This window comes from Nipponia nippon, unplaced genomic scaffold, assembly GCF_047370975.1.
Source record: "Nipponia nippon isolate SJK-2023a ecotype South Korea unplaced genomic scaffold, ASM4737097v1 scaffold_4, whole genome shotgun sequence".
NCBI classification, from domain to species: Eukaryota; Metazoa; Chordata; class Aves; order Pelecaniformes; family Threskiornithidae; genus Nipponia; species Nipponia nippon.
In genome coordinates this window covers 14,046,169-14,072,114 of record NW_028262358.1, presented here as the reverse complement: position 1 = coordinate 14,072,114, position 25,946 = coordinate 14,046,169, and the positions used below count along the sequence as shown (strand labels likewise).

General features: G+C 41.5%; 1 protein-coding gene across 11 annotated transcripts in view; it reads left to right on the top strand.

Annotated features, from left to right (window-relative positions):
- The window catches only part of TTBK1 (tau tubulin kinase 1), a 119,921-nt gene that overhangs the window by 4,878 nt on the left and 89,097 nt on the right, over positions 1–25,946 (top strand). For 2 of the 11 annotated variants that reach the window (XM_087774936.1, XM_087774937.1), the window contains exons 2-6: positions 2,435–2,780; positions 7,010–7,278; positions 8,010–8,111; positions 12,765–12,923; positions 21,348–21,495. In XM_087774936.1, coding sequence (XP_087631062.1) covers positions 8,109–8,111; positions 12,765–12,923; positions 21,348–21,495 — 310 coding nt within the window. In that variant the 5' untranslated portion in view covers positions 2,435–2,780; positions 7,010–7,278; positions 8,010–8,108. Of the gene's footprint in view, positions 1–2,434; positions 2,781–2,810; positions 2,892–7,009; positions 7,279–8,009; positions 8,112–8,865; positions 8,951–12,541; positions 12,632–12,764; positions 12,924–21,347; positions 21,496–25,946 lie in introns of those variants that run through there. The other 9 variants (XM_087774933.1, XM_087774945.1, XM_087774941.1 and 6 more) reach the window with 8 other exon arrangements.

The following is a 25,946-nucleotide window of genomic DNA, read 5'->3' as shown; positions in this document are numbered from 1 at the left end:
TCAGTCTTTCTATTTCTTGTCTGTCTGTCATTCAGCAGACTGGCTTGCTGGCCTCTGGTCAAGTATGTGTGGAAAATATGTAATTTTTATCTGTAGAAATTTGCTTCATGTCTTTAAAATCGTCAAGAAAAAAATATCATCTTTAACTTGGAAGAATTTGTGCTGTTTTCTTCTTTTGTGCACATCTATTTTTAAATAGACTTTTAAATAGACTAAACTTTTTGTTTGTACAGTAAGTCAATTAGAATTAAAATCAAGCAATTTAAAGGGCCAAGCAAAAGTTGTGCTGGCCAAAGACTTTTTTTTTTTTAAAAAAGGTGATATATTTCTTTTCTTACTCGACAAAGTTGAGTTACTGTTAAGTTATAAATTTAGTATTTAAGGTTTCATCTTGGTGACATGTCCTGATCTCCATGAGGAAACTGAAGTTGCCCATTGCTGCCTGTTTCAAAAAGGCTCAGCCCATCTGTTCTCCCACGGCAAATCACCGTTGCTGCTTTATTCTGGTCCAATGGGGTAGTTTTACTACTACATTTTTTCCATTTAGGCTTGATACAATTAATTTTTCTCCTTGGAGTCTAATTTTTTTTTTTCTTTAGTATGTGGTACTGTTCTTCCCCTTGAGTGACCTGACCTTTTTCTGTGTACTTTGTTCCCTGGAGCGCCAGAGAATGCCACCCTGTTAACAGGTTCCTGGGGTACACGTTACCTCCATGTTCTCCCTTCAATCCGTACATCCTAGTTCCCCACCTTAATTCTGAGACCTATTATTTCATCTGTTTTTTTGGGTCCCGTTTAAATATCACATACCCCTGAAATGACTCTTTGGGGGAGGGGATGTTTCGTCTAAAATTCTGCCCATTTTTCTTCTACTTTGCATCAGAAGTTACAGAACTTGGGATTTCATCCAGGCTATCATTCTTGGCCTTTATACCATCAAAAGCCATATGGATCATGCTTGCCAGCTTCTCCCTGGGGTGATATAGAAATGGCTGTTCTGGATTAGACCACCCGGTGGGTTACCTGTGACCGTGAGCAACGCTGAACGCCCCCGGAGGTTGGAGCTGGTGGGCAGTGCCGTTTTCCTGGAGTGCACTCTCAGCGTTCAGCCACTTTCAGTTCAGTGATTTTTTTGGTCAGAGATTTTTGTCGTCATATTTGGTTGTCCTCCACTGGCTGTTTTGTTTTGTTTTTCTTAGTTGTTTTTTTCTGTGAATTTGTGCAGTTCTTTGGACTCAGTGTAAATGCTAACCTCCACTGTGTCTTGCAGCAGGGCATGGCACAACTCCTCTGTGCTTTGCATTTGTTTCAGGCATGCCGCCTGCTAGAGCTGTTGCTGCTGCTTCCCTTAAAGCATTGGGAAAAGCAGCGAACAATCATTTCTTGTTCATGTTCTCCGGGCAGAACTTGGTTGTGTAGTCCTCAATCATACTGCACCTCAACTTGTTGTTCTTTGTGAGAATCTGCCTCCCAGCGCCTGGTGTCCACTCTTGCACCAGACTGGCAGGTCTGTCCTTTCACCTCCCAAATCCAACTGTCTGCCTGCCAGGTTGCCTCTGCAGCCTTCCTTTTCCTCTGCCCTGCGGGCGGGTATTCCTGATGCAAGGAATGGGATACCGCCATCCAGTGAGGAGGTTTCACCAACAGGATCGTCGCTAGTCACCCTAAGACCTATTGCCACAAGGTGTTTTCCCCTCCTTGGTAGGAGCATAGACTGAAGGTAGGAAGGTATCTGAAGTTCTTCTCTTCCCCCTCCCCAAACCGCGATTTGTGCAGTTCATCCATCCCTCACGTGAAAAAGCAATACATTGCTTCTGAGGATCCGTGAGGTGCGCATACATCTGTTCGGAGTTGGGTAGCTGTTTGTGCAGCGCTTGAAGTAGACTATAGCCTTCTCCCTTTTCTGCTGCACTGCTGCCTGCTTCCCAGCTTCCAGCCTTTTTGGAGGTAGTGGAGAGCAGTCAGGTAGTTCTGTTTCCCTCTTCTTTTAACATAACTTTTTTTTATTTCACTTCTACAGTTAGGGGCTAGGAACTTCACAGTCTTCTTGACATATAGCTTAAATTCTTGATACGTATTCTGCTCGCTCAAACAAGGGGACGGTGTAGCTGTCTTATACTTCTACCTTCGTATAGACATCAGCGCAATGCTCCTTTTGATTGGACACTCCGTTAAATTGTGCGTCTTGTTTCCCTCATTTCATGAAGAAGAGAAAGTTGCTTGTTGCTTGCTTGCTGAAGTCCCTCAGTCAGAGAAGTCACCTTTGTCGTGACAGTGTGTTACGAGACTTAGAGCTTTGTGGTTTAATTATGTCTTGAATTATTTAAACAGAATCTAGCTACATTAGACTAAAATTTACTAGTTTAGGACTTATGCAAGTAAGTTATCAAAACTAACTGGTTTCTTTAAATTTTGCTTTCCTTGCAAAAAAAAGTTGGCCTCAGGCAGAGTTACTCCACTGCTTTTAAGCAGAAGTGGCTGAATCCTGTGATCTCATGGAATGCCGAGGGCTTCCTGCTGTGGAGACGAACACGGAGTGCAGCTTGACAGAAGCTGAAACGGATCTGAGGTACCGCTCCTCCATTGTGCTGGCACTTGCATTTGACTGACCCTACAATGAACCAGTTCAAGGAGCTCTAAGCCAAGGAAATAACCCTATTTATTAGGAAGAGGAATAGTTTTTCTGCTGGTACAAGTCACTGAACTGGCCCATGGTGGAATCCTGCGTGCAGGAGTTCAGAGCTGGCAGGAGAGAGGGGAACTGTTTCTCTTCATTGCAGGTAGGTTTTTAGATGGGCTAACCAGGAACCTGAAGCTGTGGAACCAGGAACCTGAAGCTGTGGATCCAGGATGAGCGTCTGTTTGTAGGCTTTATGGAGGAGGGAATGTAGGTAATGCGGTATAATATTTCTTCTATTGATTCTCATGGATTCTCAACTTTCATTCATTAGTGTCTAAGCACCCAAAAATGTGATTTTTGGTTTTGTTTTTTTGTTGTTGTTTTTGTTTCCAGTAAAATTTGCAGTAGCTAAAGAATGTCTTTTTAAAGGTGCCAAGCCTTGATCAGAAAAGAGCAAGATGTGGCCAGCCTTAATCTGAAAAGAGCAAGAGATCTAGAATCCACCATCTCCCTTGTTCTAGGTCCTGTCCTTAAGGAAAACTCCCATTAAAAACTAATTTGCGGTTGTCAGGCTTCAGCTTCCAGCAGATGAGCTAGAAAGGTAGAGCCCTTCAGTTTCTTAAATTTTCATCATAGGGAGATACTTCTACACTGCATTCATTTGCTTCTCAGTGTGCCTTTTGGATAAGATAAATGCATTTTAAAGAGTTTAGTTTTCCGGTGGCTGGAAGGCATCTTTCAGCCTTTTTTCAGCTCCAGCTTTTTTAGTGACCGTGAGGCATGGATGCTGGCCCTTTACTGGACTCCACTGTCTCTCGCCAGTTGTAGGCAAGGACAGAATTGCCTCCCTTTTTTTGTGCTTCTCTCTGTAGCAATGCTGTGCTCTGTATGTATGACCTGTATGACTTATTCATAGATGTCTGAGCATGAGTTTGGTTGTATTAAGAAGCATTATGTGGAAGATGCACTTTTTCTTTCTGCTGTTCTCCATGTCTAGAAAGAATCGGGAGCAGTTGCTTATCAAGCAGAGATGAGACTTAAGAGGCTTTGTCCATTGATTTAACAGGAAAAAAAAAGAAAATGTAAAAGGTGCAAATGCAAAGGGCAGGTAGTCAAGTATTTTCTCAGTCTTGTGACAGTTGATGTGGGGGAAATGGCAGGAGGCATTTCGGTTCTAGGACTCAGGGCTATGTGGTCGCATAGGTGACTGCAATCTATTTTCAAGTTTGATGGCAACTCGGAAGCTGGTATTTTTAGTGTGGTTGTTACTTCTTTTGCGAAACAGATTTTCTTTAACCTTGCCACCTGTGTTTCTGATTGTGATGGAATGCTATACATTTTTTCCCCCTCCAAGCATCCTAGGCTGAACTTGAACCAGTAGTTGTTCTGTCTGTGGAGTATTATTAGAAGCGTTTGCCAGCAGCCAGCTTAGTCTGGCAAGTTAAGCACAGAATGCACAATTACCCATTTCAGGTTGAGATCAGTTTGAAGAATTGTTATCAGCTTTGGCCAGCTCAGGTACAAAATTCAGTTTTCCATTACTTTATTACAGCTATGAATAGAATTAAAATTATTTTTACATTCAAATATGACATAAGGTTTATGATGCTTTTTTTATAGAAACACATTCTGACCATCTGTGTTCTGTAACAGGAAATTCTCAGGATCCAGTTACCTGGCATAGCACTGGCAAATTAAGGATCAAAGTACAAATGTGGTTTATTACAATGAATCTGCCCTGAAGAATTTTGATTCTTTGAGAATAATATTCAAGGGATTTTTCTGTCAAGCACAATGAGCTGGTGTAAGACCTGATAGCAGAATGAGAAGACACACGCCTAAGTCATAGAATTGCTTAACTCAACAGATGATAGGAAAACTTATGGATTGGAAATGATTATTTGCATGAGCTGGGAGAATGCAAGCAGATACTGACAGTTGTGGACTAGAAGGCATCGTTGACACATGTGGAAATGGCTTATACAGAGACAGTCCAGACCAGCTTGTAAAACTCTTCCATAATCTTAGTAACACCATTTCTCCTTGGAAACTGACTCACACAGCAGCGCAGAAAGAAATTAAATAGACCATGCTTGCACATAGGAGAGCTTTCGTTTATCTTTCTAAGATGTTCAGGCATAGAGAGAAACAGGTGCAGGCCACAGCCATTATCTGCCTTGATATTATTGTTTTCTTTGTTAATATGATCTTTAGATATTAAGTACAAAGGAAACAAATTCGTCTGGAACTGTAGATCCTTCAAATAACAATGAAATTTGAGCTTCCAATCTAAAACCAAGTTTTACACCTCTGAGAACTTTTGTCTTTGAGAAAAAAGCTCAGGGAACCATTGAGTATGGTTGAGAATGCACTGGGATTTCCCAAGGGTAGAAGAAAAAGTGGGTCAGCCATGAGGACATCACCTTCGGGCAAGTCACCAGCTGTCTGCAAACTAAAAAATGGTGAGGCTGTAGATCAGAGAGTGAAACCATAGATTTGCAAGGGGCAGAAGAAGGTTGAACGTGCTCCCCTGAGCATGCTCCAGCTAGGGGGGAGAGTTCCTTACAAAAATGGGAAAAATGGTTACAGAAGGGCTGTAGAGAGATGATTTAAGTCAGTAACAGTTGGCATGATAAAATGTTTTTGTCAGTCCCAGGAAATCTCTTCTGTGTAATTGCAAACAGAATCTCTGCTGTGATCAGCAGCGGGCTTGAAAACTGCAAAAATTTTGTCCCACTTAGTCTCATTTAGTCTGATACAATGTATCGGCGCAGCAAGTGGCCTTGCCCCATTTATGCTAATTTTTATTAAATTTCAGAAAGTGCTTGGCAACATGAAATCTGTGTGGCAAATCTATAAATATATGATTTTTCCCTGCAAAATACCCTGACTTCCAGAATTTGAATCAAAATACCAAATCTGTGATCAGGAACTTTACTGTTATGTTCCTAACCTCTGAATAGCTTTTTGACAAGTTTATTTAATCCTTGATAATTATGGGGACCGCATCTATCATAAAATGATTTGAATGGGTAAAATGAGCACCATTTTCCCTGGAATGGAGGTTTAAAATGATTGATCTCAGGCTGCGGGCCTTTTAATAACCTAATATAATAGGTTATATACAAGACCATTGAGCAATAGATGTTATCAGTTTGCTGTATGGCTGAGTTGGTTTATTCAAGGTAAAATGCTGTTCTCCCAAAATAAGGACTCAAGGAAGGTACTGTTGACCGCAGCTATGAAAAGCAACTTGAAGTGGCCACGTTTGAAGGAAGATGAATACCAGGATCCCCACAAAAGCACTCTGCAGGTAGAAGGGAGAGGACTTGCTTAAGAGGGAGGGACACTTTGCATTACCTAAGGATCAATTAAACAAACTGGTCCAGCATCAGGGGATGAAAACATACCTCTGTGTTGTGTTTCTGGTGGTGTCAGGTGTAGATTGAGGCTGATACCATAAGTATGACCTCTGCTTAGTTATACTTGTTCTAATTTGTAGTTCTTGCTTTTATTCAGATATATTTGTTTTGGCTACCAGCAGACTACTCAAGCTTTGCAAGTAGTGATCTGTATTGACTTTGCAGGTAGATATACTTAAGCTGCAGTTAAATATTTATTGTAAGCAGACCATAATATTTGCCTGTTAAATTAGTAGGGGTTAAGCTGGTTATGATATTGGAGGGATTTCCTGGTGTTGGATTTAATTTTCTGCTTGGATCAAAAATTGGAGCAACTCTGTCAGGGAGATTGGTGGAAGGTAATAGACTTTCCTCTCAAACTCACCTGCTCCCCATTTTTTCTAGCTTTGCTGCTGAGAGATAGTTGGAGAGTATTAGGATCACATAAACTGCCAGTAGTGCAGGCATGCTTATCTGGTGCGCGTTCCTAATGATTTGTTGTCATCATTAACTGTGCTGATTCTCCCTGTAGATAGGTGGTTTTGGCACAGAAGTCACTGGTGCGTCTGACTGCTCTGTAATGTATGTGAATACAGTCTCTGGCAGTATGAAATTATGTGTTTGGGGGTTTTATTTGTTTTGCTTAGGTCATATGCTGTTACTCGTAAGTCATTGTGCAGGCAATAATACATTCAGTTGGCTGTGCAACCAGGTAGCCATAATAATGCTGTCAGGGTGCATCTGTTATCATATTTAATATATTTATGTACATTCTGTTCAGTGCAGCCTCGTGTTAGCAGAGAATCCGGACCTGTCTGTCTTGACTGCAGCTTTTTTGGGGGGTGTTTTTTTTGTTTGTGTTGTTTTTTCCGCTTTTTGTTTTTCCCAGTCATAGCTATATCACTCCTTAATGGTCATAAACCTTTCAAAGGTGAAAAACAGTCCCAGTATCTTGCAACCTCACCTTTAGATGTTTTGTTTTTTACAGAAATGAAATGCTGTGAATAGCAAATCCAGAATTTCTAAGGCTGATGCCCTTGCATGCCCATGAGAAGAATATGTCACAGAGGAGACTTTAAGCCGCAGCTGCTAGGAGTTGAGCCTGCTCTCTAAGCAGGGTTTGCTACAGCAGAGGCAGGCAATGAAGGAAGATATGTGTCTTCAAGGAACAATTCAGAACCTTTCAAGCTCCTGCTGTCAGACCTACCCTAACAGTGTATGACTTGTTTTTAATTGCTGTTTCAAGTTCAGCAGGAGGTATGATGTATTCCAGGGCTGAGGGGCTATTAGTCCAGTGCACTGTATTTTTTTTTTTATCAGCTTGTTTCCTGTACTGTCATATGCATTTCTACCCTAATAACAGAATGCTAGTGCATGGTACAACTTATTTTTACAAAGATTTAAGGGGGGGGTTGTTTGTTTTAATGTGAGGGATTTCATTTTTATAATTGATATTGCGTGTTGGAAGCAAGTGACCTTTGTAAAACAGTGAGGGATGCTGAGTGCGTGCAGTTAATGCTGTCATTAACTGAGCCCCAGTTCTGCTGCTCAGTTGCACTTGGAAACTCCACTGTTTTTTTCTTACTTCTAAGCACTCTCAATGCTACTTGTTATATTCTCCTCTTATTCCCCACCCCATCTGTTTCATTTTGGCTTAATGCCAGTAAAGTTCATGTTGGGGAACAGCTAAGTTATGCTTAAATTCTATTTACAACTTCTTTTTTTTGTTCCTCCCATGCAAGTATTGGGCAGGGAGATTGAAAGAGTAATAAACCCCCAGTTTACTGGGGTTACTTCTTTGTTTTTGCAGATGTCCAGCTTTGTCTCACCTAAAAAGCTGTAGTTTGCATCAGCTTTCTAAAACACCATTGGGGTCTGCTCTTAAGGTGGATCCCATGTTCATGGTGGGGAATTTGATCAAGTAAAGAAGGTCATGGGCTACAGCAGTCTAAATAAACTTCACTTCTTCTAATTGTTCTAATTTGTAGGCTTCCAGAGGGGAGGATGTGTCCTGAAATAAAGTGGGATATTGAAATTCCTCCACAGTGAGATTAAGACACTTAAGATTATCCAGGACCTTTAGTAAGATGGTGAGAGACAGACCTCCATAGCTTTGTTCTGCTGTTTAACAACCACCTTGCGCCTGATGAGTTTTCGACTTGATGTTTGTTTGAGTTTCGCTGTATTTTGAGCACTGCTACCACAGTATATTGAGACTGAAGTACGCTAACACAGGAAAGATCTCATATATACGTTAACTATTTCCACAGGGAATGCTCCATATTTATGAGTTTAATTTTAAGAGTGCTATGATCCTGTAAAATTAGGAAATATTTTTTCCAGTAAAGCTGTTTAAAATGTTGCTTGCATGATAGGGAACCTTGTAAGATAGGTAATTGGGTTGTGTATATGAGACTTTGATGGATTCTTTATTTTTTGGTCTCTGACCTCCTTGAAGGGATAAAGGAGACATATATATATATATATATATATATATATATATATATATATATACACTACTGCCTCTGAAAGTAACTGATCAAAACACAAGTCTGGCCATACTGAGTCATATCACAGGTCCATCTAGGCCAGTATCCCGTCCTAAGTTGGCCAAGAGTAGATACCTAGGGTAGAAAATAAGAGTAGGGAAAGCATATAAAACAACTCTTCAGAATGCTCTTGCCACCTTCAGTGATTTGTGAATTGAAGGCTTCCTAAGCTAAAGAAGGAATATTTGTATGTAACTGTTTAATGGATTTTTTTTATTATTATTTTTAGTGAATTTGTCAAGTCACTTTTTGAATCTATGTAAGATTTTAGCATCTGCAGCGAAGATTTCTTCAGCTTAACAACTTGTATGAAGTTACTTTTGCTGGGTCTAGTTTGTCTCCTGATGAACACACGTGTGAACAAGGCAGATGCATTTGATGTAAGACTCTGCCACGCTAATTGCAACATCAGGCCTTGCACTGAAATTCTTGCAGACTTTCCTCCTAAGTTTGTTACTGTTGCCTGTCCCAGTCATGCTTCTCTGCTGGGTCTTGATTTTCATGTCAGCTAAATAATTGCTGCTATAGTGCGTCAGATTTTTGTAAGCTGCCTTAAAAATAAGGAGACCATATACCCGCGAGTGCTATTGACTGGAACCGTCTTGATGCCAAACAGAAGGAACAGCTAGCAGAGCAGTGTTTCAGAATATACAGTGAGGCTCATTAGCCTGTTTAAGCATCGGGTTTTTGATTTCTTTTTTTTAAAGGCCAAGACTAAATTTATAAAGCTATAAAGATTCTCCAGTATAGGCTGGAAGAGATAGCAGTATGCAAAAGCTGATTTCACGCTTCTTCATGCTGAGGTTGGTCAAGAGATGGGATTTGGTCCTGTTGTTGTCACTGTTTCTTTCTCACAGCTGCTTTAATTTCTGCTTCACTTACTATTTCTAGGAAGTCAGTTTTCCAGTATCTTAGGATTGCTCAGCTCTCTTGCCTGTCGGCATGGGAGAGGGGTACAATCATTTCTTGACATCCTGTACATTTCCTACAGGAAAAGACAATCTGAAAGTTCTTGTCTTCTCAGTGACTATCTTCAAAATTATGTATCTTTACATTCTACGGTCTGTACATTTTAAAGCTAAAAGTGATGGAGATATGTCAAAGTTCATATGCTTGGTCAGCCTTTGAATCAGGAACAGCTTTAGTGGAGTTCAAGAGAGATATAATCCTTCCATCTCTCCTCCAGTTCCCTGTAACACCGCTTAACATTTAACATGCAGATATGATGCTCTCTGCTGTGTGTTGGGGAAGAGACTGTAGTGCCTTACCTCTCCCCCACTGACCATCCTTCACCACCTCCCTTCTGTAGCTACATTAGCAAATTCAGCTCTAGCAGGCGGCTGGCTGCAGGCTTTGATGCAATTCAAACAATGTTTATACTATATTTTATTGATTTAGAAGGAATTACAATAATGCATAAGTTAAAAGCATCATTTAAATGTGCTTATGTTTTCTGCACAAAGGTACCTTCATCCCTTCTTTTGCCCTTTCTTTGTGATGCTTCTGGAGATCTAGGTTAACCTGTGTTACCTCTTGCCGTGGGTGTAGGCAAGGCTTCAGTGTTACTCTGGTAAAGGCTTGGCCTGAGCATGTTCCTGCAGTATTAGCACTGCCTCAGGAACAAATGTTTGATATGTTAACGCTGCTTTGTGCTGCTGCTATGATCTAAAACAGCTTGAAATTTATCTCAGGCTGTAATTAAATTGGCTTTTGGTTTGGCTGCATCGCTCTGGCTATACCAGAGCATATCTGTAAACTCGGTTCTGTAATTCTGTATTGCCAAATGGCTTCGATTCATGGTAGTGCTCAGGAGGATTTTGTTCTGTTTCAAAGCCAGCGAAGATTTATGTGACTCCTTTAAATAACAAACATGTTATCTTTGTACACATGTATTATAACATTGATAAAGGAAAGTGGAATAGTGCACCAGGGAAAGCAGTTCTACCTTGCCTAGCTTTGACTGCTCATAGACTTCTGTGCTCTGTCTCTCTAAAATACTCATTGGGATTACTTTCCACCACTAGTCACTAGACTGAAATCTTATTATGCACATGCATTGCTAATGCGTACATCATGTACCATACTTTTTAGGTGTTTCGCTTCAAAGCGAAAAATAGCACACAGCTGACTTTCTCTGGAAACCTCCTGAACTTCTTTGTATCTGTCTGTCTTGCTACTACTACCCACGTCCTGGATCTCTAGCTGCCTTTGTGTCCCCTGCAATCCAGAGCCTGCATTGTGCTGTACTTGCCTTCGTGAAGTGGTGCCAAGAGACCTTGAGAGTAGGGAGGGGATACCTGCCTCTGTACCTGTGTGTTAATGTTGGCTTTTTTTATATTTTTGTAATGTTGAGGGTTTGGAACAGTGTATAGTTAAATTACTTTTCTCTAAGTAACAGAAGAAAAGCCAGCCTTAGAAGAGATTTTTGCAGGGATTCTCTCTCCTGTGCAGTCTGCAGTGATGGGCAGGGAGGCTGGGTGCACAGCATATGCAGAGCTCACAGGTAGCTTAGGGTTCAGACGTTCTGGTGACCATAAAGGAGCCTGGGAATGGCATTAGACTTGCTCATTAGGAAGAAGAAGCACAAATGTGCTGCCAAACACAGCATGTACTTTCTCATTGGAGAGCTTTCCAGTTTCCTACTTCAATACCTGGCGACTGAAAGGGCTGCTACCCCGTACAGATGCAGGACTCTTTCTATGAGAATTTGGAGCATTTTGCAGCACCTTTCTTCTGAATTTCTTTAATATTCAGTTTCTTCTTATTTGTCTTCTATCATTTTGACCATACTTTAGCAGATATTGGATTGTATGAACATTTCTCAGCAGCTCCCTTACTGCATTAGTCTGCTGCTCCTTTTTTCCATGTAGTTATCTTCCGTATCTAGAATGAAATATTCTTTTGTGAAGATCTTTTGAAACGATCTCTTTGAGATCTTTTGTTCGTGTTTTGTTTGATCATCCTCTATGTCTTGTACTTTTGACATACTTCTGTCTGCGGCTTCCTTGCGCACACTACATGCTGGTCACTTCCTATCCTTCCTTCCGAGTCCTTTTATTGCTAGGGAATGAGCTCTTTTCTCTACTTGAGCTCATAATTCACTGGTGACTTTTTTCTTTTTTGGGGGGGCCTGAAGAAGTGTGGTGGTTGAATGACCAGCTCCAGTCTTTTTTTCTAATTTAGTATTTATGTTGTTAATCTTATTTAAGTCTGCAGTCAGAGTGCTACAGTAACACTCATTTTGAGGAAGGAAAATATTTCATATTTTGGGGGAAAGACAATAGAACTGCCAAGAAAGCTTAATAAAAGATCCATGCTTAATAAAAGATCTGGCCTACTTCTAAAGACAGAAAAATATCTTACAGGAAGAGACGAAATGTATTAGGAAGATCTTTAGTCCTGTTTCAATTCATTTTCTTCCAGGAAAGTGGAGTTAATGTGTATCTGAAAGTCATTTTTGTAGAAGAATTATAACCAAAAAACCTCAAAACAAAATTAATTTCAGCATAGGCTATCTGGAGCTCCCTATAAAAGCAGGAAAAAGGGGCATGAGGTAGAGTGCAAACACCACAGGAACAAGATATCTCTCTGTATTTTAATTTGATCATTTTTAGCACTGTGTGTATGCTATGAGGAGGACTAATTTATACATGGCTGAAGCCCTTTCTAACCATCCCCATCTTCTTTGCTTGGCTGTTCATCACAGTGATAGTGTCTGTAATCCTGTCTCTGTAAAGGCCTATTCAGATGCTTTTAGGCTTATTGAATGCTATACCTGGCAAACCGTTCTGATTTGTGTTGGATGTCGTCCAATGAAAACCATAAAAACTGCCTATGTAGCAGCTGCTCTGTTAAAGCAAGACCTTTTTGCCTGGTAACAATAACAGCTCTTGCAGCATTTGGCATTAGATTCTCTTTGACTTGTTGGCTGTCAGGCCCAAGAGCACCGGACTCCTGCATGGTATAGCTGGTAATTGTCTCCCTTTTAGTTTGTGCTGCTGACTTGAAGCATGGTTGCGTCTGCCAAGTTTATGCATGGAGTGAGCTCAGGTGTTTGCAAGGTGAGTTTGCCTTCTTCCCTAAGAGACTGGTTCTGATTTAGTCATAAGCAAAACCTGTGGAAATGTATCATGTACTTCTGCCGTGACCTGTACTAATTTTGTCATTCCTTCCCCCCACCCCTTTTTTCCCCAGATAAATGGCTCATTTAAATTGGGAGCTACTAAAATACTCTCTGGCTGGCAAATGCAGTGCCTAGCAGCAGTCATCAAGGACGAACCAAACATGAGTGGAGGAGGGGAACAGGTCGACATTCTTCCAGCCAATTATGTGGTCAAAGATCGCTGGAAAGTGGTGAGTAGCTCCGGCTTTGTGCTTCCTTTCGTGGCCCAAACAGATCTCCTCCTCCCATAGTAGTATAGAAACTTGCCTGGTTAATCCTGGGCTCCAGCAAGCAACAGTGGTGTGGTATGGTTTGACATGTTGGTAAGATACTGCAAGAAGATGGTTAATATTGCTCTAGTGTTTTTTAGACTGTCTGGTATTTTTAGAAGACTAAACCTGCCAAGGATTTTTAGGTAGGATTGAACTGTTGCAGCAGGGTGAGTCATCCTTTAGTAAGAAACTTAGATTTCAAGTTACTGTGGCAAAGAATACTACAGACATGCCTATAAATAAATTGTATTACAATAAAATAATTTAAAAGCGAATGTTTAAGGTTGGAACGTCAGCTACTTCAAAAGTCATAAATTCCATAATTAGCTTGTTGGTACAACTTCTGTGTAAATTTATTGGGATACTTTTAGAAGTTATATCATCACACGTTAAGAGTTTTAGTTCTTCATGGGACAACTGTCTCATCTGTTGTGCAAATTGGATGGGGTACGCTGAATTAGTAGCCATTTCATCTTTTATGTATTCATTGTATGGCTGCAGATCTTACTATCCATTTAAATTCATGGCATGAGTTTGCCATTTAAACTCAGCTCTTTATGTTTCTTATTGCCGTGGCATCTGTGTCAGATATATATATATATATATATATATATTTATTCATATTTTTACCAGGTGATACAGGAGAGAACTATTAGCTTGCTTTTACAGATAGGGTTTCAAATTTAGTTAGATCTTGATTTTTATTATTTTTTACAGACTGCTTAATACTTATGACCAAAGCACAATTCTGCTGGACATCATGGGCATCTATGCATGCTCATCACTTCTATAGACTGGACCTGGCTGTCTTGCCTTAGGCACCCAGCAGATGAGCATGTGATTAATGATGGCTTGTGAGCAGACACTTCAGCAGCTCGACCAGAATCACACAAGAATGGTGTGGTAGAGACATGGGAAGAATCTCATTCTCTAGACATGTGTTTCATTGCCACCAGATTTGTTCAGAGGAATTTGTTCCTCTTACGTATAAGGCTTTCTTTTTAGCCATAAAGTGAGGTCTCTAGGATGGTGGGGGAAATAGCATTACATTATCACCTCAGTTAAAGAAACCAGAATATAACACGTGAAAGGATCATGTACCTTTATACTTCTTGAAATTCTGTATGTGTTTTCTGAGGGTTTTTGTTTTCTGGCTTTAAAAGCTTTGCTTTTAAAAAGCTGAAAAAAAATTTAAATTCCATGTGTGCCATTGTGTCTATTTTTAACTTGGATTACCAGCAGTGTCTGAATCATTAAACTCATAGCAGAAGCCTCGCTAGTTTGAACTACAAGTGATTTGTAGTAGTAGCACTAAGTCGTTTCTCTGTGCTAACTAGCTGTGGTACAGCTGCCCTGTGGGTTTTGCAGTGGGCTGTGAAGAGCAGAGGACTAAAGAGACTCAGGACTCTGAACTTGCTTCGGTTCCAGGCTGTGGATAGGTTTTTTTCTTCAACAGCCCACTTCAGACAACATACTGTCCTTTCATTAGACTTGCCTCGTGCCTGTATCCTGGACAGCTGTTGTCCTGGACAGTTCTGCCTTGCTCTGTTCTTGTTACTCCTCTATTGCCTGCCTCTCTTCATCCTAGCACTTTGCTCCTGCTTTCTCCACAGCCTTCACTTTTCTGTCTGGCCTATCCCCGAACAGCCTATTTATATTTAAGCAATTCAAACTGCTCTTCATTCGCCATGCTTCCTGAGAGCAGATGGAGAATCTCAATTTTCTCTGTGATTAGATACCAAAATGGAGACAACCCCTATCCCCCTCCCAAGCTTTCTGGCACAGCTGAAGGAAAGTCTTGCTGTGCTCTTGCAGCTCTGGGCTGGAGCACGTATACTTGTTTTGGCAGGATGATACATGTGCAGGTTAACTGACGTATAGGACTTGAAACATGCTCTGTGCTTATGGACTCCTGAGAAAATACTGCTTGCAGCTTTTATCTGACCCTCCCTGCACAAATGGAAATTTCCTCAGAGCCTACAATTTGGTCAAATTAGTGCATGTTCTTTGCAAGCTTAGATGCTCTCCTGATGCTAAGCCATTGCTTCAGGTGCATGGTTGCAAATACTCATTCTTCTCCATTCTCCTTTACCCAAGCTTTGGCTTGTACCATTCCTACTGTTCATCAAACTTTGAGTTTCTCCTTCATAGACAGGAGTGCTAAATCTTCTGTAAATGATGGGAGTATTTTTTTAACACAGTCTAAACAAAGTAGCTTTGTTCTTGGAAACAACAGAACTCCAAAAACTCGAAATAAACCCTAAAATATGCTCAGTTATGCTCATAGGGGAACATTTCAAACTAATTTTAAATTTGGTAGAGGCGCTAAATGTGGGATTCGGTGACTTCATTGTTGCATGAATCTGTGACTGGGGACTGCTAGAAGCTCTACCCACTAACTCTGCCTTCGAAAATATGGAAATGTGCAGCTATACTGTCAACAACAACTACCTCTAACTAGAGAAATAGCCTTTTGTTTTATAATGGTGGCTCACAGTAGTCTTCAATACTACAGTGAAGTCATTACCCCCCTTGAAGGCCCTGAGAAATTACATGACTTGCTAAAGGGCATAAAAAGCAATGAGAAATTCTAATTCCCAGCTCTGAGTAGAGCTGGGAATTTGGCCTTGTGCTAGCTGAGTTGTGTGTTATGAGCCTTCATTGAACAGTCATTTCTGCCCCCCCCTAAAAGTGCACACCCTTTAGGCAGGCCTTCTGTGCTGTCCCCTTGCTGTGCTCGATGTTGGTGTGGGACCAGTCAGAGCTGTGAGCTGTAGGAGGCTCGAAGTAATCTGGAAAAAATATAAAAATACTTCTGTTGGTCCAAGGAAATGGATAGCATAGGATCAAGTGACAGATGAAAAAGGGAGTGTACCTTAAAGTGAGCATACAGCAGTAACATCAGTAGTAGCATTTTTTTCTTTATCGTAGACCTTTCTGAATCTAACCCATAGCATGCAAGCCGGACGGTCCAAGCTTTGCTGTGAGTGATGGATCCCGTTCAAGCAGGTGTGTGGCATATTTATGTGATGCTGGGGTTCAGCTGCCAGAAGGTTTTTTGTGTAATTTGTCCTCCCATTGTGACTGTCTTTGGCTGCTTGAACCTTGTAGTTCTTAGTGCTGGCATACTTCCAGTATTGAGCCAATTTCTAATTTTAGATCAGTGTAATGTATTCCTTGAACTTCTTTTCTCCTCTCCTCCTATATGCTGGCTGACAAAGTTTTGACAAATGATGATGTTAGTTCTCTGCAGTTAGCCTGTTGGTAGTTCATTTTCCCGTCGCTCCAAGTCAGTAAAGTTTGGCTGCCTGACAGCAATGATATTTTTGTTCTTATTTTTGGAGAAAGGCGTGGACAGGGAGTGCTTATGCTTTTTATCAAAACTTTTGGACTTGAAGAAGTATTCTTTTGAGTCATCATTCTTGCAGATATTTTTGATGCTTTGACTGGATGAAATTTGAACAGTATTGAAACTGTGTGACTTTTGCTGAGACCCCAGAGGGTGACTTGATCCACATGTGCTCTGAATGATGTGATCTGCTTTGTTCAGGGGAGGGAACAAAGTCAAACATAACTTGTACTTGCTTTGAACTAGGTATAGATGTTAAGGCTGAATGGATGTATTTCTTTTATTTCACCTAAGCAGTTTGTATTGGGGATTCACAACTGAGACTTATTAGCAAGACAGAGTTGTCAGCTCCTGCACTGAGCTTTGAATACAGGTGGTGACTCTTGTACACGTATGCTCTTTTGTCAGGTACAATCCATGCTTTGGTTTCCTCTAGGTTTCTGAGGTTCTTGAACTGAAGTTTTGGTTATGCTTGTCCTTCTCCTGTTTATTTTGGAAACCCTGGTGGAAGCCCCACAAACTTCGTGGACTCTTCACCTTGTCTTGGTCACAAAGGCCATTTATGGTTCTAAGAGGGGACCTGGGACAAGCAAGGTGCTTTGTCAGTCTTGGGGCCTGTTTTGGTCTCACTCTGTCCAGAATCGCTTTAAGTGGGCTTTGGCAGGTCTTCAGATGATTTAGAATGTGGCTGGTTGACCTCTTCCTGATTAGCTTCTCAGTTCATGCCTGTTTTATATAAGTTAGTTTTCCCTTGAGATTGGTATAACTCCAGTCCTCCTAAGCAAGCTGAGTGAACTCTGAGAGTTTAGTGAATGTAGGTCCACTCTTCCTCACCTGTTGTTAAGTCAGATGAGGCCTGCTAGCCATTTCTGGATCAAGTAGTCTATTGAGTTGGGCTGCAGAAGTTGCAGGCTTGACTATACAAGTGCTCCTAAAAGGCAGTCACAGCAGTCACTGTTTGACCTTGTCAGCATTTGAAGCCTGTGGGTGACAGCCTTGATCTGGGCTGAGCTCACCATAGGTTGCTGGCTCTCGGTTTGGTTGGTTGTGCTGGATTCAGAGCACATGTTCTTGTTCCTGAGCTTGCCACTGATCCTGAGACTGAACCACTCATCTTGGAGTGTTTTCCTGGGAAGGTCTAGTGTTTATACAATATCCTTGGAAGGCAGACTTTGTTTAAAGCAGTGGTATCTTATACACTTGCTGAATAAAAAATTAAATTTGTAATTGAAGGATATTTTTGGTTAGGGGCGGGGGCGTTGCCTTGGTTTACTGATTTCTGCTTAGTGGGAAGGTTGTGTGTTGTTCGTTTTGTTTTTGTTTTTTTTTTAATAGGCTCTGGAGGATTGTGCTGCAAGAGTCTTTTCAGGATAAATCCAAAATATTTCAGCATATTTAGAGGAAACTTCAAAGGGAGCCATCTGTGTCCTGTGTAACTACTGATACATCCAGGGTGGCTTTTGGAATTGGCTTCCCCCATCAGGACATGGCCGTTTTGTGTCAGTAGTCTTGAGGGACAGTCCAGTTCGGGGAATTCCTGGAACCCCCTAGTTGGAGACTGCCACACTGGTCAGGTAGAGTGGCTTTTCAGTAACAGTTTACTCCAAGGGCCTAATGTGGCATGAAACCTCTTAGAATATGGAAGAAGCACTGCAATGAGCTGTATGGTCATGTGGCCCTTAGTGGGATGCTGGAAGGACTGAAATCAGGTTTGAGATGCAGCTTACTTAATTTTAGTTGTCTGTGTGCAAGTCCAAATAGATCCTGTGTTTGATCAGATTAATTGTTTCCTTGTCTCCACAGGCTGTAATGGAAACCTGGGCACACAGCTCACAAAGAGGCTCATGCATTGAGGTAGAATGAATCTTGCTGGTGTTGTCAGCCTGTATCCTAGTCTTAACAGTAAATGGACTGGTGGAAGGTAGGAAACAGGATGAGAAAAGAATATTCCCAGAGCAGTGAGGCTTAGCATGGTGACTCATGTTTACCACTTAGGTGATTCTCTTTAGATGTTCCCTTTTCTTTCTTGACTTTGTGTTTAACAGTTTCATTATTCGTTTGTTTTCTTGAGTGGTATATGCCCATCTCTCCTTCGTGTCCTGCAGAAGGCTGTGCTGAGTTCACCTTAGACAGTGAACTCCCACAGAGTACCCAAGCAATGAGGAAACACCTGTGTGGTAAGCCCCTGACCTCAGCTAAGACCTTGAGTTGCAAGATAACAACTTGCTCTGCAACAAAGAAAAGGAAATGGCTGCTGATGGCCTCTGGATGTTGTTGAAAAATCAAGGAGGATGGCAGTGCTGGTAATGATGAATAGGACCATCTGGTGTGCTGGGAAAAGTATGCCAGAGAATAATTTCCGTAAGAGGGTGAGAAAGGATGTGAGGAAGCAGAGACAGCTTGAGGGCTCTTGGACAGTGAGGTGCATCCATTGGCTGGAATGTGTGTATAAAATCGGTTTTCTGATTCAGCAGAAGCTGTGATCTTGATCTCATGTCATCTCGCATTTGTTGCTCTGTAGACTTATAGGGGTCCTCCAATTTGGCTGTTTTCCCAGTGAGCAGTCTCAATACCTGTACCTTTCTTCCTGAACCTGCTTCTCTGATGCACACGTTCTTTTGCTTTTTCTGAGGTAGCAGTCTAGTCTATCCTTCGTTTTTCAAGGCTCTTGATCATTCTCTTCACCCTGAATTCAACCACTCCTAATTCAGTGACAGCCTCTAGCAGCAAGGTGATCAATACTGTGCATTGTACATGACTAGACCTTCCTACAGATCCTTATAGTGATGCTACCCTAATCATATTACTGTGTTGTTTCATTTATATTGTAGTAGCTTTGCATTTTGACAACTGTGTTGGATGTGAAAGCTGTCCCTGTTAAGGCCAGTGAATGGAAAAGGATCATTGTATGCATCTGTGCCGGCTCAGCAATATTTCTCCCCAGATCCGTTTCTTGAATTTGCAACCCAGCAAGTTGTTTGGGTAGCCTGTGTTTCTTCTCCATCCCAGCTATGTTGTGTTATATTTATTACTGTTGACTTTTGCTTGTTATGTTACCCATTTTCCCACTGAGACTTTTTAATCTTCCTCAAAGTCCTTCCAGATCCCGACTAAACTTTTTGCCTTCTGCAGCTTTAACTGTCCCTTTCCCTTTCCCTTCTGTGTCATGAATACATCAGGCAACAGAAGATCTTGTGTACTGAATCCTGAGGTATTAGCTGGCATGTTATTGCTATGCTGAATGTAGCATTGTTTTGATAGAAAGATTTTGAATAGCCAGCTCACTTGGTGTGAATTTCCAAGTAGAAGTAGGACTGCACTGTAATAATTTATGAATAATATGTGGTGACCTAGTTATTGGGCTGTTTACTGTATGAATATGCCTGTTTAGCCCAGTGGAAGGTTGTGAGGAAAAATAACAAGGAAAAGGAGAAGAAGAATGGCTCCAGACAGCAACTCTCGAAGGGTTATCAAGAAATAGCTTCAGAGACAACAGTCAGGCCGTTAGTATGGAAAGTACTACCTTCTTCATGCAGAGCTGTTTTTCTTGACCTGGGAGCCAGAAAAGCAAATGGTTTGGGTTGCCTTAAGAAGAAAAAAAAAAAACCTGCCCTTGAGAGGCAGGACCCTTTGTTCAGTAAACTGGACAGATGCACAGGACAGGCATACTGTAGTGCAGAAGACACTGAAATATCACCTAAACCTGATTAAACATTGTATTAGATACATGTTCGACTATATGCCTGATGTAAACTTCTTTTTGTCTTCCAGTGTTATTGCTGCTGTTGGAAAGAAGCAGCACTCGGGGCTTTCTGAGCAGTTGTGAACAGAGGGAACACAAAATGCTGAAGGGAAGGGCTGCAGCTAGGTTCAATGAACAAGTGCTAAGCAGATCAAAGGAGCCCTGATCTAGCTCTGCTGTAAACCTGAATTTGTTCCTGGGCAGCATAGTATGCTTTAAATATATCTAAGAGAAACAAATATAAAATAATTTTGCTGGCATAGACACTGATACTTGCAACACGTTAGGAGTCTGTCTTATACATGCATATGTATAACTATATGTGCATATGCTGTCAAGTCCCAGCAGAAGGAGAATCAAGGAATCACCTTCCAGGAAAGGCAGAGGATCCCAGCTTGCTCTCTGAGTGGGTGGCTACTCTAGAACAGGCAGACAATCTATCTCTAGTAGGTGCATATCAAATATGCTGAAACTTAGACATCTTTAGCTTTGAGTTTATGTCAATTGAAATTGTTTTGATTTCCAAGTAGTGATATCCTTCTATTGTGAAACAGTCCTTAATTTTGCTCAGAGACACAAAAAACATCATTTGGTGTGGTTTAAAATTAAAAAGAAAAAAAAGAGAGAGTGAGAAATAATGGAGCTGTACTTGTGGCTAGTACGTAACTGTTTTGAGGTATGCAGTTGGCAGTTCTCTGAAATGTGACACTGAAGTAACCTCACTAGCAGAGCAGGTCAAGCATCTTGTAAAATATTCCAGTGGATGTTTTGTTCTGTATTTAAAATACTGTGAATGAGATGTAAACTTCATTTACCTTATTTCTTGAAAGCATTAGTTCCAACTACCACGGTTGCGTTTTACTGCAGAGGTGTGTTTGTTGAGAGGGTATGACAGTTTTTATCTACCATGGTCTGGATAGTGGTTCTACTATCTCTTTGAAGGGTCTTTTCTTGAATTTTGGCAAGAACATTGTTGAGGTAATAGGCGTTATCATTTGCTTTTAAATGTGTCACATGTCATCACTTGCTAGGCTTGTTCTTTGTTGTTACAGCAAAAAATTTATACATAGCACAGTCAAGTGGGTAGCTGGACTTACGCCTAGCTGTGCAGTGAAGGGATTCAGGCACAGCACAGATTGGGAGCTGAGTTTGTTCTCCCTATGCAGTAAAGAAGCTAGTGCCTGGCTCTGAGAGAGCCAATTTGATGTTGTCTCTCTTGTACATTGTACCAAACCTCTTTGCACTTTTCTAGTTGAAGAAGATTGGTGGCGGTGGCTTTGGGGAGATCTATGAGGCGATGGATCTGCTGACCCGTGAGAATGTGGCCTTGAAGGTGGAGTCAGCCCAGCAGCCCAAGCAAGTTCTCAAGATGGAAGTGGCTGTCCTGAAAAAGCTACAAGGTAAGGCAGAAAGCTCTTTGGAAGTGCTCAAGGTCACTGTGTGTGTTAACAATTAGAATCCGAAGTTGCAAATGTTTTTTATAACTTTCTCTTCAGCTTCCATTTATATATGATGTTACGTTAAGTCACTCAGCTCAAAAAGTTATTACATTCTGCAAAGTGTCCTACTCAAGTGAGTTCCAACTACAGAGACTGGTTTTGTCCGCCAGGCTATAAGAACAATGAGGAGACTTAAACTGAACTATTGGTATACTGGTCTGTGCAGTCTAGTGATACTGAGTAGATAATAAGGAACAGAGCATGCAACGTCTGACTAAGAAATGAGGTTAGCTGATTGCCTCCCAGAGGACTGGGACAATGTTTGTGACTGTAGCACTGTGAGCATGACGGAGTCTCAAGTAAAATGGTTGACTGGTAGATGAGTGCAAAAAGTGGATAACAGGAAGTATAGGGAAACTGGCAATTAGTTAATTTTTCATGTACCTGACTGTCCTGAAGGCAAAGTGTGATTTTAGGTCTTTTAGGAGTGGTGGGTTTGAATTCTGCTCATTTGAATTATATGCCTATTATTAATTTTCCCTAATACAGCTTTATATTGGTTTGGATGCGGAAGTCATCCCTGGGACCATCAAGTTCTGTAGTTGAACCTGGCAAAGCTTATAAGCAGGTTTCAAACTGACTGGGAAGCAGCAAAATGGGAGCCGCCTTTGACTCATGTCCAACCCTGCTTCCACTTAAGAAATTACATTGAAGAGGGACTTGCCTTATGCCAGGATGCTGTTTTCTGTTTGCTCAGATGAAACTATAAATAAGGCTAAAAGTTAAAACTTCTGTGCTGGTCTTTAAAGTCACATTCTCAGGAGTGAACTAGTAGAATAGGGTGAAAGAAGCCAACCAGTATCCCAAAGGCTTTTGCGATGCTGATGAGATACAGTTTAACACCAAAGGGTGCAAGAGAGCAGTCTTGCTGCAGTTGTTCCTGGTGAAGTGAGGGGGCTTCTACTAAAAACTGATCGCTAGGGGAGGATGTAAACAAGGAATTTCTAAATCTGCCTTTGAGGAACTGAGAACTGCTGTTTGCTGAAGTGCATTGTGCATGGATTTCCATGTGAAGGCAAGGCCAGCTATTGACAGTTTACATGGTCTAGTATAATATGCCTTTGAAGGGATGTTCCTTTTTGCAGGTTTCCCACTTGGGCTGAGGAAACGCCTTCCCGTGAAGCAGTGAGTAGTATCCTTATCACCAGGGCTCATACTTCAGAGATAGTGTTGTGGCCCTATGTCCATGTCTGTGCCTCTGCCCTTGCACAAAATCTCCAGAGATATGATTGAATTAGAGGGTGAGACTGTTGAAAGTCTTGTGAAACAGGGGTTACTCAATGTTTGTGACAGATCGCCTCTAGGTAAGTGTCAGTGAATTATTTTTGAAGGTCAAAGTTTTCCACAGTTCAGCTCTTCTAAGAGGACTGATATGGCCTTTTTTGAATACACTGTATTGTAATGGATGCAGCTAAGCTCTGTAAAGAGAATCGAAACAAAGGAGAAATCAACCCACGTCATTAGGAGGAAGCTTGCTGTTGATCTGTGAAAGGCCTGGATGCACAGAGCTCCCAGAGAACAGCGGAGCAGGTGGCTGAGGTCTGAAAGCAATGTAGTGAAGGCAAGCGAGGCAGAGATTTAGATTTTTGCATTTGGTTGTAGACTTGGAACTGCTCCAAACTGAGTGAGGGTGTGACTATGTAGAACAGCAGATTATTAGAATACCAAGAGACGATGCTATCATGCTGGCTAGTGTCAGTATGTGTTACGTCCAGGGCAGGGAATGCCTGAAAAGCATGACGTGAAGTCACCAAATCAGAACTAGCATCAGAAAATGTGCAAGGAGTTGACTAATACTCGTGCTTGCCATCAGTGTTTATTTCGGGAAAACAGTTGAGAATACCAAATGCTTGAAAAAACACCCACAGTTGTACACAGCATGATCCTGGTAACTGGGGAGAGGGAGTGGTGGTGTGTGGAATTAGGAAAGTCCCTTGGCAAAGCAGTTAGCAAATATTAAGGGACAGAAAAGACAGAAGAAGCAGAATTGGCTATGCATCAGCTATCTTGCGTTTAAGAATGACAAATTACTTCAGCCATATTTTTACAAATCAAGCTGTTCTGTGAAGAATTTAGCTTTTTTTGGTTCAAGGTTAATCCCCAAATGCCTTACTGAAATAAATGATAAAGTTAAAATAAGAAACAAGGTTGAGAGAGTCGGGAATCATGTATTGTGTATGTTTTCACTGTGAGGTGTTGCAAAGAGGTGAGAAACATTTCAGAAAGGGAGATGCTGACTTCGTCCAAACAGCTGGTGGATGGAGGAAGTCGGTGGTATTACCATAGGTGATATAGTCGATTCATGGTTTTCCAGGTGAAAAGCAAGGGAACAGTGTTGTTTAAAATTCCTCTGTACTTTTCTGGTAGAATTGAACATTGCAGTCCCTCTTTAATAGTACGGCTTTATTGTTTTCTATTTAGGTATCACACCAACATTAAAGGACTAAAGAGCTGCTGCTTTTTTCAGAGCTTGTGATCAGGGTCTTGCAACTTGCTAGAGTTTCACGTAGTTTGGGATAGAGAAGGCTGGCCATTAGCCCATACTGCAGACCTACTTCAGGACCTGATTTGGGTGCAGCCCAACCTCTCAGTGCAGTAGCTCCTGATCGGTTTGGCCTGCAGGCTGTTGCCAACAGTCAGACTTTCTGGGACACTTTCTGGAGTAGCCACATAAGGAACACAGCTGCAGGTCCCTCACAATGTCCTTTCTGCACTGGCAGTCCACACCGTACAACTGGGGAACTAATCAGTTAATGACTCTTCTAGAGAGTCTCTATACCTTCTAATAAACACTGTGTGTAGTTTTCTACTGTGGGGGTGGGCACTTTTTTTTTTTTTTTTTTTTTTTTTATATACTGTGAGAGTGGTCAAACTCTGGCACAGGTTGCCCAGAGAGGTTGTGGAGTCTCTGTCCTTGGAGGTATTCAAAACCCAACTGGATGCAGCCCTGGACAACCTGCTGTAGCTGTCTCTGCTTGAACAGGGTGGGCGGACTAGATGATCTCAAGAGGTCCCTTCCAACATAAATGATTCTGTGATACTTGTGCTTGGCTGTGTGAGATTACTGCCACTTCAGTATCTCTCAGCTGCCCTGTAGAGTCATTCTGTTCTGCTTTTATTTAATTTGATTTTTCTAGCTGTGTAGTGCTTTTTCTTTATCTGTTTAGATATTAATGTCTTTGCCAAAGGCAAAGTTCTTTCTGACTTATGTTGTTACTTGCAAGGATCATAGATCATCTTCTGACCAGCCTTCCAAATCTTTATGCTGTCTTGGGGCTGGGAAGCACCAGCAATGGTGCCCTTTCGGTGAAACATGATTGAGGAGTCAGTTTACAGAGTTTCTTGCTCAAGCAGGTGATGAGCTGAAGTTCTTAGTTGTCCTGTTGTTGCACATTTACCCAAAAAGTTTCCAGCAAAATTTCTGTCTTTCTCTTGCCCTCCATGGACTATTTTAGTGAAAATCAAAACCCCTTGGTCCCACAGAGTCGCGATAAGAGTATTTCCTTGTTCAGGCTGGGCTTGCAGGGCTCAGAACATTCTGCCTGGTGCTACTCTATCTGGCCAATTCTAATCAGAGCACCACAAGATAACATTTTTTTTTCATCTTTGTCAAGCACTGTTTGGCTTACATGGTCCTGTTGCTCCCCTCTTCTGACAGGGCCTTGGCACTGTTGAACCAAAGCCATTTCCTCACTGTGTGTTGGTAAGCTTGCTTGGGGAAGAGGGAAATTGCATTCTCTTTTTGGTACCATTAGGAATGTTGACCTCAGTATCACAACGTGTATTACCGTCCTTGCTGTGAGAGGAGGCCTGCACCCTCTACAGTGCCTGATTTTGCCTGTATGATCATTGCAGCACGAGCAGATGGGATCCTCCATGATGCCAGGCCTCTTCCATGAGGAGTCACCATTTGAAAACAAGTCTTTCTTTCCAAATCCTCACCACGTGGTGGCATTCAGGCAACCATACCTTGTTGTAGAACCAGTGGCCACTACAGAATACAACCTTGGACCTCTCTTATACTTGAGATCGCACCGCGTGTTTACCCACTGTCTGCTGTAGGTGAAGGTTTATCAACACCAGCCTGAGCAACCCTTTTGGCCTGACTACAGGAGTTGCTCACCACTTCTGTTGGGCTTGATTATCTCTGGCTTATTTGTCCCTTCCATGGATGAAGGAGTAAGCAGGACTAAGTTTACCTGGAGGATCAGCAACTTTTCTTTCCTAAGGCTGCTTTGCAGTTCCCAGCTATTGGGTGTCATGGAGAGTCCAAGGAACCACATCAGAGAGTAGACTTTTGCAGCAATGGATTCTTATATACATATTTATCTCTAAAATGTGCAATAAGTAAC